At 39.8% G+C, this 15,324-nt stretch overlaps 1 protein-coding gene across 3 annotated transcripts in view; it reads left to right on the forward strand.

Annotated features, from left to right (window-relative positions):
- LOC128694871 (uncharacterized) overlaps window positions 1-15,324 on the forward strand; it is a 55,482-nt gene that overhangs the window by 16,591 nt on the left and 23,567 nt on the right. For all 3 annotated transcript variants that reach the window (XM_053785222.2, XM_053785221.2, XM_053785220.2), the window contains exons 5-6: window positions 9,478-9,576; window positions 10,101-10,215. In XM_053785222.2, coding sequence (XP_053641197.2) covers window positions 9,478-9,576; window positions 10,101-10,215 — 214 coding nt within the window. The remainder of the gene's footprint in view (window positions 1-9,477; window positions 9,577-10,100; window positions 10,216-15,324) is intronic.

The following is a 15,324-nucleotide window of genomic DNA, read 5'->3' on the forward strand; positions in this document are numbered from 1 at the left end:
TCGTTAGCCAATGATTTTTGGGGATCAACATTGGATGTATTGCTTCTTTAGGTAGTGAAGAATTATGAATTCTTCCTCAACATCTTATAATCTTTTCTGAGTCGAGATAAAGTCCTAAAGAATTAATCATCATAGGTTTCTTTGGGGATTTATCCTGTTTCCAGAAATTTGTACTCTGTAGATAAGACATCTTTCTCTATACTGCCTGCCCTTTTTTTCCATCCTTCTCTTTCTCATTTTTTTTTATTTACTGTCAGAAGGTTGGTATAGACAGCATCTGTTCAGACAGGCACTACGTTTCTGTCAGATGAGTGTGAAATGGAAACCTATTAATTCTTTGCACTTTGGCAGAATTGCTGATCTTTTCCTTTTCATGATCACGTAAGGTGACATAACTCTTACAATCTTCTCAGAAGCTCAGCCAGGCACATTCACTGCCTTTTTTGCCTTTTGCCTCTTTCATTTGCTGTAGCTTACTGTACTAGCTGAACATGAGAATGGAAAGCAGTGTACAGTACGAGATACTGAACACAAGTAGTGAGACCAATTCAAGATCATTTAACCATCAATATTGTGCTAAAATTCATGATCCCCAATGATATGTTCCATTTGTCTTAACCTTACCTTACCTTTGATATACCTTTGAAGAGTTTCTCTACTCTTTGAGCCCTGCCATGGGCTAAGCTTGTCTGGTGCTTGCCTGGTCAACCAGGCTGTTGCTGCTGGAGGCCTGCTGCCTCACATATCCATCACAGCCTGGTTTATCTGGCACCTGGTGAAGATACTTGTCCAGTTTCCTCTTGAGGGCTTCTACACTTGTTCCAGCCGTGTTTCTGATATCTTCTGGTAAGATGTTGAATAGTCTGGGACCCCAGATGTTGATACAGTGTTCCCTTATTGTCCCCACTGCACCCCTGCTCCTCACTGGGTTTATTTTACACCTTCCTCCATATCTCTCACTCCAGTATGTTGTTATGGCCAAGTATATATTATTATGTATCTCTGTCTCCTCCGCTCCATTGAGTACATTTTCAAAACTTGAAGGCATTCCCAGTAATTTAGATGCTTGACTGGCTCAGTGTGAGCTGCAAACAATCTCTGTATTTGTTCTAGCTCTGATATTTCTCCTGCTTTGAATGGGGCTATCAGCACTGAGCAATATTCTAAGTGAGGGAGCGCTAGTGATTTGAAGAGTGTCACCATCGGCATTATTTTCCTTGTTTCGAAAGTTCTCGATACCCACCCCGTCATCTTCCTGGCTGTCATGATCTTTGTCTTGTTATGGTCTTTAAAAGAAAGGTCAGCTGACATAATTATTCTCAGGTCTTTTACGTGTTCCTTTCATTCTGTTTGGTGACCCTCTTGAGTTTTGTATATAGTGTTCCTTTTGATTTCTTTAGTCTTTCCATGCTTAAGCAGCTGAAACTTATCACCATTGAACATCATGTTGTTTTCCACTGCCCACTGGAAAACCCTGCTTATGTCTTCCTGTACTTTTTCAATGTTCTCTGCCATAGTGACTTTCATGCTTATTTTAGTGTCATCTGCAAATGATGATACAAAAGTGTGCTGGGTGTTTTTATCTATGTCTGCTATGAGGATGAGAAACAGCAGAGGTGCCAGGACAGTGCCTTGGGGCACTGAGCTTTTGACCTTGCTGATGCTGGATCTTGCCCTGTTCACTACTATTTATGTTGTGCGTGTTAAGAACCCAAAAATCCATCTGCCTACCTTCCCTGTAATGCCCATGGCCCTCATTATGTGCGCTATCACTCCATGATTGCATTTGTCAAACACCTTTGCAAAATCTGTGTAAATCTCATCTCTGTTTTGGTCATCTTCCAATGCCTCCGTAATTCTGTCATAATAGTTCAGCAGTTGTGACAGACATGATCGTCCTGCTCTAAAACCATGCTAGTTCGGGTTATGCTGATCCATGCCCAGTCAACATTTCTCCATACTTTTCTGACCTTGCCAATAAGTTAGCTTCAGAGCAGTCCTTTAGCCAGTTCAAACTCGTGAAGTCTTAGGTTGTAAATGGTCCAGTGATACTGACAAGCTGTGGATACATACACTTATGAACAGTTCAGGACTAATAAATGCCATAAACTGTACATGGTGTCTTCATAGTCTTATATGCATTCTACAGTGAGTAAGGACAGATTGTCCAGGTTAACATTGCTCTCCTTGAAAAGATAATTGGTTACTGAAACAGAGATAAGAGTATAATTTTGCTAGAATGAAACCTAGATCAAAAAGACAGTTGTAATGCTTGATATGTTATTCATATTGCTTTGTATTATTTTTATTTTAATTTTGAAATATGAAAAATTAAATAACATGCAATTTTATAATGTTTTGCTTTTATTAAATACAAAATAGTATGTGTACTTATTGTAAAACTGTGAGTGAATGGCTACTAAGTAGATGACTGTGTTTATCTTCTTAACCCTTTCAGGGTCCGTGCCGTAGATCTACGGCTTTACATTGAGGGTCCAAACCGTAGATCTACGCCATGAGCTCAGCTCACTCTGATAAGCTGTGAGCGGTAAATTTGGGCCTAGATATGAGAGAATACATCTATGTGGTATGTGTGCACCACATAAAACAAATCCTGTAGCGCACAGTGCATAATAAGAGAAAGAAAACTGAGACCGTAATTTTCAATTAAAACTGCAACTTTGCAGTGTTTTCTTCATATTTTTTATAGTTGTATTTGCAATTTCTTGGTCTCATTTGATAGAATGTAAGATATATTACAGAAATAAAGATGATTTTGATTGGTTTTAGTACTGAAAATGGCTTGAAACTTAGCTCAAAGTAGCGGAAATGTTAAATTTTTGCCGATGTTCAAGAGTAAATGAATGACCTCACACGTCTAATACATGCCAGCTGATGGGTCTAATATATGTTCACAAATGTGCTGATATTATTTATACAATTATTACAATATTGCATGACAGTAAATCTTCTATTTTTTGGTTTGAATAAAAATTCATTGTGAATAAAAAATCAAAATGGAATTCATTTGCAAAGCCTGAAAACGTATGTAATGAACAGAGGAAATGTTAGTTTAGTGCCAGGAATGCCTGCATTGTTTATTCTGGACCCTATTTTGAAATTGGAATATTTTGAACTTTGAATTAAATTGGCCCAATTACCAATTTCCAGTCATTTTATTTTGTAGTTGAAACAGTTTAGTTTGCAATTTCCTGTGCTCAATCGATAGAATAGAAGTAATACTAGTGAAATAGCTAAGAATTTGGTCGACTGGAATAAGGTAATTGGTCTAAAATGGGAGTCAAAGTCGGCAAAATCGCCGATGCATAAGTATCACTGACACATCAAAATTCACGAGAGCATAATTTCATCAGTTTTCCATCAAATTTCGTACTTTTTGTTTTATTACCTTCAGAAAAAGATTCTCTACCATTTCATTAGAAAAAATAACAAAATTATTTTTTGAAAATTCTTGGACACTGGTGCAAACTTTGAAATTTGGCCTCTGGACCCTGAAAGGGTTAAGAAAAAGGTCTCTTGTCCTGTCCCGGGTCTTTATCCTAAAACTTATGACATGTAATTTAGAAATGCTCAGTATCCACCCTATCAAAATTAAGATATACTAGACATTAATAGATTTTAACCCCTAAACGGTCCAAACGTATATATTCGTTCTCGTGCCCAGTACCCCAAATATTTTGAAAAATAAAAACATCTTTTTTTTTTTTTTTCATTGAAATCAAGATAAAAAAAATTCTAAGTGTTATAGGATTAAAATAAAAAACACAGGGTCAGTACTTACTGAGATATGAGGCTGCAAAGTTGGCACTTAATGCTCACCTGACGGCAACATCGAGTCCTGCTGCTTGCAGAAGTGTTGCCGATGTACCATTTTTTTCTCATTTTTATATTATTTTGTATAATTTTTATGTTCTGATAATTAAAATTTATTGTCGTTCTTGTCATTTCATAACCAATCTTTGTTCTGACACTAATATTAGGTACTGAAATTGTACACAAATTATCACAAACACATTGACAGGTGGACATTTACACCTGCCTTGGTCATTTATTATTGTCTAGGAATATATACAAAGTATTTATAGGTCCCAGCAATGTTTTAGATACACGAGAGTATAGAAGAAGAAGGAGGAAGGAGGAGGAAGAGGAAGAAGGAAGAAGTTCCCTTGAAGCAATGCGTAAGACAAGTGTCAGTGACAAGCATCCGGGAGGGCAGTGATAAGATGAGATAAGGGATGACATTTGATGGGTGCCAGCGAGGGTGCTGAGATAAGGGGTGACATTTGATGAGCTCGTATCTGTCTGTCTCTGTCTTGTCTCTGTCTGCTTCTCTCTCTCTCTCTCTGTCTCTCTCTCTCTCTCTGTCTCTCTCTCTGTCTCTCTCTCTCTGTCTCTCTCTCTCTGTCTCTCTCTCTCTGTCTCTCTCTCTCTCTCTCTCTCTCTCTCTCTCTCTCTCTCTCTGTTCTCTCTCTCTCTGCTCTCTCTGTCTCTCTCTCTCTTCTCTCCTCTGTCTCTGCCCTCTCTGTCTCTGCCCTCTCTCTCTCTGCCCTCTCTGTCTCTCTCTCTCTGTCTCTCTCTGTCTCTCTCTCTCTCTGTCTCTCTGTCTCTCTCTCTGTCTCTCTCTCTCTCTGTCTCTCTCTCTGTCTCTCTCTCTCTGTCTCTCTCTCTCTCTCTCTCTCTCTCTCTCTCTCTCTCTCTCTCTCTCTCTCTCTCTCTCTCTCTCTGTCTCAGAGAAAGCCACTGTGAACCAGCAGGTATTCTTATGCATTATATCTACAAGCACAGTATAGCACTTAAGATTTTTTAGGTTATCCTAGGTAATTTACACTATGTATAATTGTATTTGTGTGTACCTGTGAGACATAAAAAGAGATAAGAGACAGAGACAGACCCTAAACTTGGGATTAACATTGCTTTCCTCTTAAAAGAGGAGTGTGAATATGACATTACATCAGTGAATGTGATGAATGGTTTGAAAAACCGACATGTTGAAGATTGAGACACTTATGCAGCATATGGGAATCTTTATTCAGGAAACGTTTCGCCACACAGTGGCTTCATCAGTCCAATACAAAGAGGAAGGCGTAAGGAGAGGAGGAGAATGAGGTAATCAGTCCCTCAACCTGGAGTCGATGTGTTCAGTCCATCAATCTTGTAGAATGTACTGTTATAAATGTCAGACGTGGCTTATATACTGTAGTGAGGACGTGAAGCAGGTGGAGGCGGGTGGCATAGTGGTACCATCCACTAGTCGGCGTAGGTCTCGGCCCAAAGGTTGAAACAAGTGTTGAAGAATTCTTGCAAATAAGATCCCATGATGCTGCAGTGTCTGACAGTTGTGATGAATGGTTTGAAAATCGACATGTTGAAGATTGAGACATTTATGCAGTTACGTATGGAATCTATTCAGGAAATGCTTTAGCAGGCACAGGGTTCCATCAGTCAATACAAAGAGAAGGCTCAGGAGGGTGAGGAGAATGAGGTATCAGTCGGCCTGGAGTCGATAACAGTCCATCAATGCAGCCATGTACAGGCATAGGGTGAGCTTAGCCTTATATACTGTAGTGAGGTGACGTGGAAGCTAGGCGCGGGTCATATGGCTACCATCCACCTAGTCAAAGCTAGTTCTTCCCGTCCAAAGGTTGAACAAGTGTTGAAGAATCCTGTAACAGATCCCATGACTGCCTAGCAGTGTCTGACAGTTGTGATGATGGTTGAAAAACCGACATGTTGAAGATTGAGACACTTATGCAGCATAATGGGAATTCATTAGGAATGCTACCACATTAGTGGCTTTCATCATCAAGTCCACTGAGGAAGAGCAGTGAGGAGGAGGGAGATGTGGCCAATGTCTCAACCTGGAGTCGATGTAACAGTCCATCATCTTGTATAACGTACAGCAAGGGGCTGACGGCATGCATGACGTAGTGATCGTGACGCAGGTGGAGGCGGGGTCATAGTGGTACATCCACTAGTCGGGCGAGGTCTTTGTCCAAAGGTTGAACAATTGTTGAAGAATTCTTTGTAACAAGATCCCATGATGCTGCAGTGTCTGACAGTTGTGATGAATGGGATCTTGTTACAAAGAATTCTTCAACACTTGTTCAACCTTTGGACGAAGACCTACTTCGACTAGTGGATGGTACCACTATGACCCTGCCTCCACCTGCTTCACGTCACCTCACTACAGTATATAAGCCACGTCTACGGCCCCATATGCTGTACATTCTACAAGATTGATGGACTGAACACATCGACTCCAGGTTGAGGGACTGATTACCTCATTCTCCTCCTCTCCTTACGCCTTCCTCTTTGTATTGGACTGATGAAGCCACTGTGTGGCGAAACGTTTCCTGAATAAAGATTCCCATATGCTGCATAAGTGTCTCAATCTTCAACATGTCGGTTTTTCAAACCATTCATCACAACTGTCAGACACTGCAGCATCATGGGATCTTGTTACAAAGAATTCTTCAACACTTGTTCAACCTTTGGACGAAGACCTACTTCGACTAGTGGATGGTACCACTATGACCCTGCCTCCACCTGCTTCACGTCACCTCACTACAGTATATAAGCCACGTCTACGGCCCTATGCTGTACATTCTACAAGATTGATGGACTGAACACATCGACTCCAGGTTGAGGGACTGATTACCTCATTCTCCTCCTCTCCTTACGCCTTCCTCTTTGTATTGGACTGATGAAGCCACTGTGTGGCGAAACGTTTCCTGAATAAAGATTCCCATATGCTGCATAAGTGTCTCAATCTTCAACATCAGTGAATCCTTGGTGTTTGCCGCACTGTTTGCTCTAGCTGGCGCTCAATTTAACTGGCGCTCCCACAAGGTACTAAGTGGTCCCAAATTTTTTTAATATGGTGCACACTGAGTGTTAAGACCCATTCTATGCTGGCCTGGCATCTCAGGCCAATCGTGCCAAATTTGGAGGCAGGAAAAATAAAACATATACAGTAGTCCCTCGATAATTGTAGGGCTCGACAGTCATAGATTTTGGAAATCATAGCGATATTTTCGTATAAACATGGGCTCGCTAATCGTAGATTGACTCGCGAATAGTAGTTCGTCCGGGACACATACGCACGCTGTGAGCCGGGGCGGCCTCCCTTCCCAGCCAGTGTGGCATTGTTTACCAGTGAGCGACGGTCCCCTCACTTGCTCCCGAAATATTTCATAATGTTCCATTCATTTTAGTGCTGGCAAGTGCTAAATAAGCTACCATGGCTCCAAAGAAAGCTCCTAGTGCCAAGCCTTTGGTAAAGAAGGTGAGAAATACGATTGAATTTAAGAAAAACGTCATTGAACAATATGAAAAGAGCAAGAGTTTCAGCAGGAAGAGCAACAGATTGCAGCTCAGAATCTTGCTGCAGAGGAGGAGGAATAGAGATGGAAGAAGGTGCCTTCTTCAGAAATTAAGGAGATTTTTGAAATGTGGGGTAAGATGGAAAGATTTATGGAGAAACATCACCCTGACAAGGTTGTTGCCGGCCATGTTGGCAACATGTACAGTGACAAAGTCTTGGCCCATTTTAGGGAAGTGTTAGAGATGCCAGAAACAGAGCTCTCTGGACAGTTATTTTGCGAGACAGGACTCCAGTGACTCTCAAGCTGGTTCTAGTGGCATTAAGAAATAGAAGAGAAGTAACCCCAGAAAAGCAATTGGTACCTGAGGTGTTGATGGAAGGGGATTCCCCTTCCAAACTGTAAATAATCCAGTCTCTCTCCTCCTCCAGTCTTCCATACACTAAGAAGAATCGCCAATAAAGGTAAGTGTTATGCTGTTAATGTTTCATTCATCATGTCCCATTGTATTGTTTATGTACTACATCTATATTTCATGTAAAAAAATTTTTTGTTTTAATACTTCTGGATGTCGGGAACGGATTAATTGTATTTACATTATTTCTTATGGGGAAAATTGATTCGAAAATCGTAGATTTCGATAATAGTAGCACCTCCAGGAACGGATTAAATACGATAAACGAGGGTCCACTGTATATACATTTAAGAACATAAGAAAGAAGGAACACTGCAGCAGGCCTACTGGCCCATGCGAGGCAGGTCCAAGTCTCCTACCGGCTTAAGCCAATGCCCCCAACCTAGTCAGGGCAGGCCATATTCACTTAAGGAAGGAACACGACAACTGACCTAGTAGCACAAGCTAATCAGGTCCAACTCACACCCACCCACACCCACTCATGTATTTATCTAACCTATTTTTAAAACTACACAACGTTTTAGCCTCAATAACTGTACTCGGGAGTTTGTTCCACTCATCCACAACTCTATTACCAAACCAGTGCTTTCCTATATCCCTCCTGAATCTGAATTTTTCCAACTTAAAACCATTGCTACGAGTCCTGTCTAGGCTAGATATTTTCAGCACGTTATTTACATCCCCTTTATTTATTCCTGTCTTCCATTTATACACCTTGATCATATCCCCCCTAATTCTACGCCTTTCGAGAGAGTGCAGATTCAGGACCCTCAGTCTATCCTCATAGGGAAGATTTCTGATACATGGGATCATCATTGTCATCCTCCTCTGTACGTTTTCCAGAGCATTTATATCCATTCTGTAATACGGTGACCAGAACTGAGCAGCATAGTCTAAATGTGGCCTAACCAAGGATATATAGAGTTGAAGAACAACCTGAGGACTTCTATTATTTATACTTCTAGATATGAAGCCAAGAATTCTGTTAGCTTTATTGCGAACACTAATGCACTGTTGTCTTGGTTGTAAATTACTGCTAACCAGAACCCCCAAATCCTTTTTGCAATCAGTAGTATTAAGATCTACATAATTTAGTTAATATGTGGCATGGTTATTTACCTGTCCAACATTTAGAACTTTGCATTTGTCAATATTAAACTGCATCTGCCACTTCTCCGACCATTGCATCAGTCTATTCAAATCATCCTGGAGTGCTCTAGTGTCCTCATTAGAATGAATTGGACGGCCTATTTTGGTGTCATCAGCAAATTTGCTTATGTCGCTATTTATTCCCTCATCTATGTCGTTTATGTAAATTGTGAACAACAACGGGCCCAACACTGACCCCTGAGGAACACCGCTTGTGACATGCCCCCATTCTGATTTCTCCCCATTTATGCAAACTCTCTGCTGTCTATTTGGGGCGCTAGTGGTAAGAACGTATATACATGTATATATGTTTGGACCGTTTAGGGGTTAATAGGCATGACAGACATCAGATGTCATCTTTAAGAGCAATGTGTGTGGGTAAATAATTTGTAGAGAATTTGGGGGTAGAAATTAGATGTAGGGAAAATATCTTGCAATAAATGAACTGATATATATAATTTAGCATAAAAGGAAAAATCCTTAGTTTTAAGTCAGGGAGGTTATAACAGAATGATAAGCTCCTGTTTTGTTTTTGTTTTTTGTTTTTTTTTTTGTTTTTTTCCATTTCAGATTTGGTTATAAACCTCAACAAAATAGTCCTGTCATTCAAAATGATGTAACTGAGACTTCAGATGAAAAGCAGAATGCAGTAGAAGAATGTTCCATCAAGTAAGTCCAGCCTCCACCATTCCTTGTACTGAATGACAGAGATGGTTATGGTTAGGTATTAGTTCATCGATCATCTGATAATTGGTTATTCGGTGTTTAACTTCCTGTGTTGTACAGGATTTTACTGATGCTCAAACGTTTGATAATTAAGTTACTGTATCTGTTCTGTAGGTGTGTATTATCCATGCTTTGCTCTTTTTTTTTTTAGCATTTTTTTTCCAGAATATTTTACAGGAACATTTTGCAAGAGTTATTAGTTGAAGAAGCAAAATATTTTCATTATGCTGTAATTTTGCTAGGATGAAGAGAAACTGAAAATGGTAGATGAATTTAGATCTCTGTAGACTTTGAGGAATAAAATGTAGTGGAAGACTTGATGCTGAAGCACATCTGTGGTGCACCATCACTGTATAGGTATAATTGTTTTCACAGTAATTATAGACTACCTTAAATGAGATAATGAGGATAGAATTTGCCCTCCTTGTATCTACTTACAAAATTCCATGATTTTTTATTTCTTGCAGGCAAACTGAAGCAACTGCTGAAACTCTCAAACAAGAAGGGACACCAGTATTGAGTGATGTGACTTTACGATTTCTCCAAGACAAGGACTTGCTATATGTGAAACCCTTAAAAAAGGTTGGAATTATAACTTTTAACCTGACTCCATGACAACAAATATTTCATTTGAACATGCATAAACTAACTGTATCTATTAAAATGTTACTCTTGGCAGTATTTTAAACACTATTCATCCACTTAACTACCCATGAAAGTATTTCTTAATTATTTTTATCAGTTTATATGTGAGCCAGATTTGATTTCTGGAGGTGGAATGTACAGTCTGTGCTGCGAAGGATGAGTGGACATTTTCCTGTTCAGTAGCTCAGTTGAATTATGGTGGCTGCACACTTCTGGCAAGATAGCTATTGAGTGAATGCTGGTGACTGTGGTACCTTCTTTGGATTGCTTTACTTTGGTGGGAAATGGTCATTGTCATTTTTTGTCCTTCCATTAAGTAAGTAACCTTATTCAGGTATACACAAATACAGTTACATAGATTATCATACATAGCAGCATATATGTAAAGTACCTGGGATAACCCAAAAAAGTCAGAGTGACTTATTTCCAGTAGGGTCCTTTTACCTTATTATTATAATATAAAGGTGATATCTTATTATTATTCTATAAAGGAGATATCTTATTATCATACTGTTAAGACTATCTACTACACAAGGGTCATTAAGACTACTACAAGAGGGTCATTAAGACTATCTACAATACTAAGGTCATTACTAGGAATAAGGTAAAATTACACGTGTAGTAATTAAAAAAAAAAAATCATTCCCCTCCCTTTCTGTAGCTACATTCATCAGGCACCTTTTGGCTCTTCTTGAACTGGTTCATGCTATGACTGGCTTTGACACGTGTGAGCAATCTGTTCCATTCCTCTATTGCTCTACAATAAAAGGTGTTTGAAGCCTGGCCACTAACTGTGGGTACTACAAAGTTGTGCTCTCTCCCCCTAGTACTGTGATTGCTTTGGTTCCCACCCTTGACAAAATTGGCAGCAAGATATTCTGGACACTGTGAGCAATTTTATAAACTTAATTTAGCTTCAGTTGTTTTGCTCTGTCTTCAACATTCAACATATCCAGTTGCTGTAATTTATCCTGGCCTACATGCTCTCTTGGATCCAGGTCCAGGGTGAATCTTACCATTTTGGTCTGGGTGATTAGCAGTCTGTTTTTTTGTCAAGGCACAGTACCATGAAGAGCAAGCTTAGTCCATATGACATTGTATAAGGGCTAGACACAGGGTCCCACGAGCCTCAGTAGGTAGATACTGTGCTTGTCCATATAGGAATTTCAGTCTGGCATTCGCTTTCTTTACTACACTGTTCCCTATCAGTTCACCTGACATGCAAGGGTCAAAGGGGATTCCCAGATATCTTACTGAGGAAACTGACGTGATGGGCTCCCCATTACACTGGACATTAAAATTATTTACCCTTCTCAATTTGTCTCTTGCCAAAGAGAATGGCTTCAGTTTTCCTGAGGTGTAATGATAGTTTGTTGTCTACTAACCATTTGCTGCAGGACTCCAGTCTCATTGTTAACCTGTAAACGGTCCAAGCAGATCTACATTCACATGTGTAATGCTCCAAAAGTAGATCTACGTTTTTTTTACATATTTTCAAATATAACAAAAAAAAAAGTAGATCAAAGTTTTTTTTACACATTTTCAAATGTAAAAAAAGAAAAAAGATCTACTTTTTTACATACTTTCAAATGTTGAAAAAAACGTATATGTGCGTTTGGACCGTTTACGGGTTAATACATTAGCTATATCTTGTGGGGCTTTACCTGACACTAACAGAGCACTGTCGTCTGCATACAGTAGGAGTTTGCACTTGACACTGATAGGCATGTCGTTAACATAGCATAGGAATAATAAGGGACCCAGAATACTACCTTGGGGGAACTCCACATGCTGTCGGCAGGGGTTCTGATTCCGTTTTGTTGATTTTGACAATTTGTCTCCTGTTGCGAAGGTAGGACTTAAACCAGTCTACAGAACCTATACTGATAGCTTGAAGTTTCTTACATAATATATTGTGGTTGACAGTGTCGAAGGCCTTTTGCAAGTCTAAGGTTACCATACCTATGAGGTTCCCCATTGGCATTTCAGTTCTCGTGTAATCCATCAGATTAATTAGGGAGATGTCGGTTGAGTAAGATCTAAAGCCTGATTGGTAGCTATGGAGAATGTTGTTGTCGTTAAGGTACTTAACTACTTGACAGTACACTGCCCTCTCTAGAATTTTGGATATTACACTGAGTATACTAACAGGCCTATAGTTGCTTACATCAGACCTACTATTTTTCTTGAAGAGAGGAATAACTCTGGCATCCTTGAACCCCTCCGGTACGGTATTAGTGGTGATGGACAAATTTATTATGTGAGCAATAGGGATTGACAGTTCAGAAGCACCATCTTTTAGGAACTTAGACGGGATGTTATCAGGGCCGGTGCTCTTAGCTGGGTTTAACCTGCTTAGTTCTTTTTGAATAAAGTCATGAGATACACTTACTAGTTGACAACTGTTTGGGGTTACCCCTTTATTGGTATAGTATGTTTGAAACATATCAGGGTCTGTGTTAAAGGTATTGATGCAGCTGGTAGTTTACTTATTAGTTTTGATACTCTCATCACTTGCTCCTTATACAGTGGACCCCCGCTTTACGATCAGCTCCCAATGCGACCAATTATGTAAGTGTATTTATGTAAGTGCGTTTGTACATGTATGTTTGGGGGTCTGAAATGGACTAATCTAATTCACAATATTCCTTATGGGAACAAATTCGTTCAGTAATGGCACCTGAACATACTTCTGGAATGAAATAATATCGTAAACTGGGGGTCCACTGTATTTACTTTTAATATCCTTCTTTTACATACTCTTACAAATTCTTTCACCAGTCTTTGCAACTTCTCTTCAGAATCTCCTGAAACAACTGTCATCTGCAAAATAAATTATGGCAACTTTCCCTCCATACCTTTTTCATCATTTTTCAATCTCACTCATCTCCCAAACACCTAAGTATTCACTTTTTATAACCCCATCTATAGATATGTTAAACAATCATGGTGACATCTGACTTTTTTTTTTTTTTTTTTTAAATCTCCCTCTTGCATACCCTAACCTTGCTTTTTTTTATTTTCACCTTTTTTTTCCTGACTACTCTACCAACCTTTGCAACCTCTCTTCACTGTTTTACATTTCCATATATCAGATCTCCATCACACTACCATATTTTTTTTACAACCCTATTTATAAATATATTAAACTACCATCGTGGCATCACACATCACTGTTTAAGGTCTAGTTTTACAGGACAGTGGTCGCCTTCCTTCCTACTTATGCTTACCAGAGCCTCATTTTCTATTTAAAAACTGCTTTTTAGTAACTTACTACTTACTACATTTGCAACATCTGCCACATAGTCCTCTCTATTCACCATATTATATGCTGTCTACCAACCTACTACACAGTGGTGGCTCATGTATAGGCACTGTAGAACTGCAGCACCCTCTATTTTCTCTTGATATTATCGATAACATTCAATATAACGAATCCTTTTTTTTTTTCTTAATTCTTTCTGTGTACTTGTACATTATATATTCCTTAAGCTTAATGTCAGTAGCCATCCCCTATTTTTTTTTTTTTTTATTATCACACCGGCCGATTCCCACCAAGGCAGGGTGGCCCGAAAAAGAAAAACTTTCACCATCATTCACTCCATCACTGTCTTGCCAGAAGGGTGCTTTACACTACAGTTTTTAAACTGCAACATTAACACCCCTCCTTCAGAGTGCAGGCACTGTACTTCCCATCTCCAGGACTCAAGTCCGGCCTGCCGGTTTCCCTGAATCCCTTCATAAATGTTACTTTGCTCACACTCCAACAGCACGTCAAGTATTAAAAACCATTTGTCTCCATTCACTCCTATCAAACACGCTCACGCATGCCTGCTGGAAGTCCAAGCCCCTCGCACACAAAACCTCCTTTACCCCCTCCCTCCAACCCTTCCTAGGCCGACCCCTACCCCGCCTTCCTTCCACTACAGACTGATACACTCTTGAAGTCATTCTGTTTCACTCCATTCTCTCTACATGTCCGAACCACCTCAACAACCCTTCCTCAGCCCTCTGGACAACAGTTTTGGTAATCCCGCACCTCCTCCTAACTTCCAAACTACGAATTCTCTGCATTATATTCACACCACACATTGCCCTCAGACATGACATCTCCACTGCCTCCAGCCTTCTCCTCGCTGCAACATTCATCACCCACGCTTCACACCCATATAAGAGCGTTGGTAAAACTATACTCTCATACATTCCCCTCTTTGCCTCCAAGGACAAAGTTCTTTGTCTCCACAGACTCCTAAGTGCACCACTCACTCTTTTTCCCTCATCAATTCTATGATTCACCTCATCTTTCATAGACCCATCCGCTGACACGTCCACTCCCAAATATCTGAATACGTTCACCTCCTCCATACTCTCTCCCTCCAATCTGATATTCAATCTTTCATCACCTAATCTTTTTGTTATCCTCATAACCTTACTCTTTCCTGTATTCACCTTTAATTTTCTTCTTTTGCACACCCTACCAAATTCATCCACCAATCTCTGCAACTTCTCTTCAGAATCTCCCAAGAGCACAGTGTCATCAGCAAAGAGCAACTGTGACAACTCCCACTTTGTGTGATTCTTTATCTTTTAACTCCACGCCTCTTGCCAAGACCCTCGCATTTACTTCTCTTACAACCCCATCTATAAATATATTAAACAACCACGGTGACATCACACATCCTTGTCTAAGGCCTACTTTTACTGGGAAAAAATTTCCCTCTTTCCTACATACTCTAACTTGAGCCTCACTATCCTCGTAAAAACTCTTCACTGCTTTCAGTAACCTACCTCCTACACCATACACTTGCAACATCTGCCACATTGCCCCCCTATCCACCCTGTCATACGCCTGTTCCAAATCCATAAATGCCACAAAGACCTCTTTAGCCTTATCTAAATACTGTTCACTTATATGTTTCACTGTAAACACCTGGTCCACACACCCCCTACCTTTCCTAAAGCCTCCTTGTTCATCTGCTATCCTATTCTCCGTCTTACTCTTAATTCTTTCAATTATAACTCTACCATACACTTTACCAGGTACAC

The sequence above is a fragment of the Cherax quadricarinatus genome, chromosome 45, assembly GCF_038502225.1.
Source record: "Cherax quadricarinatus isolate ZL_2023a chromosome 45, ASM3850222v1, whole genome shotgun sequence".
Classification (NCBI taxonomy): domain Eukaryota; kingdom Metazoa; phylum Arthropoda; class Malacostraca; order Decapoda; family Parastacidae; genus Cherax; species Cherax quadricarinatus.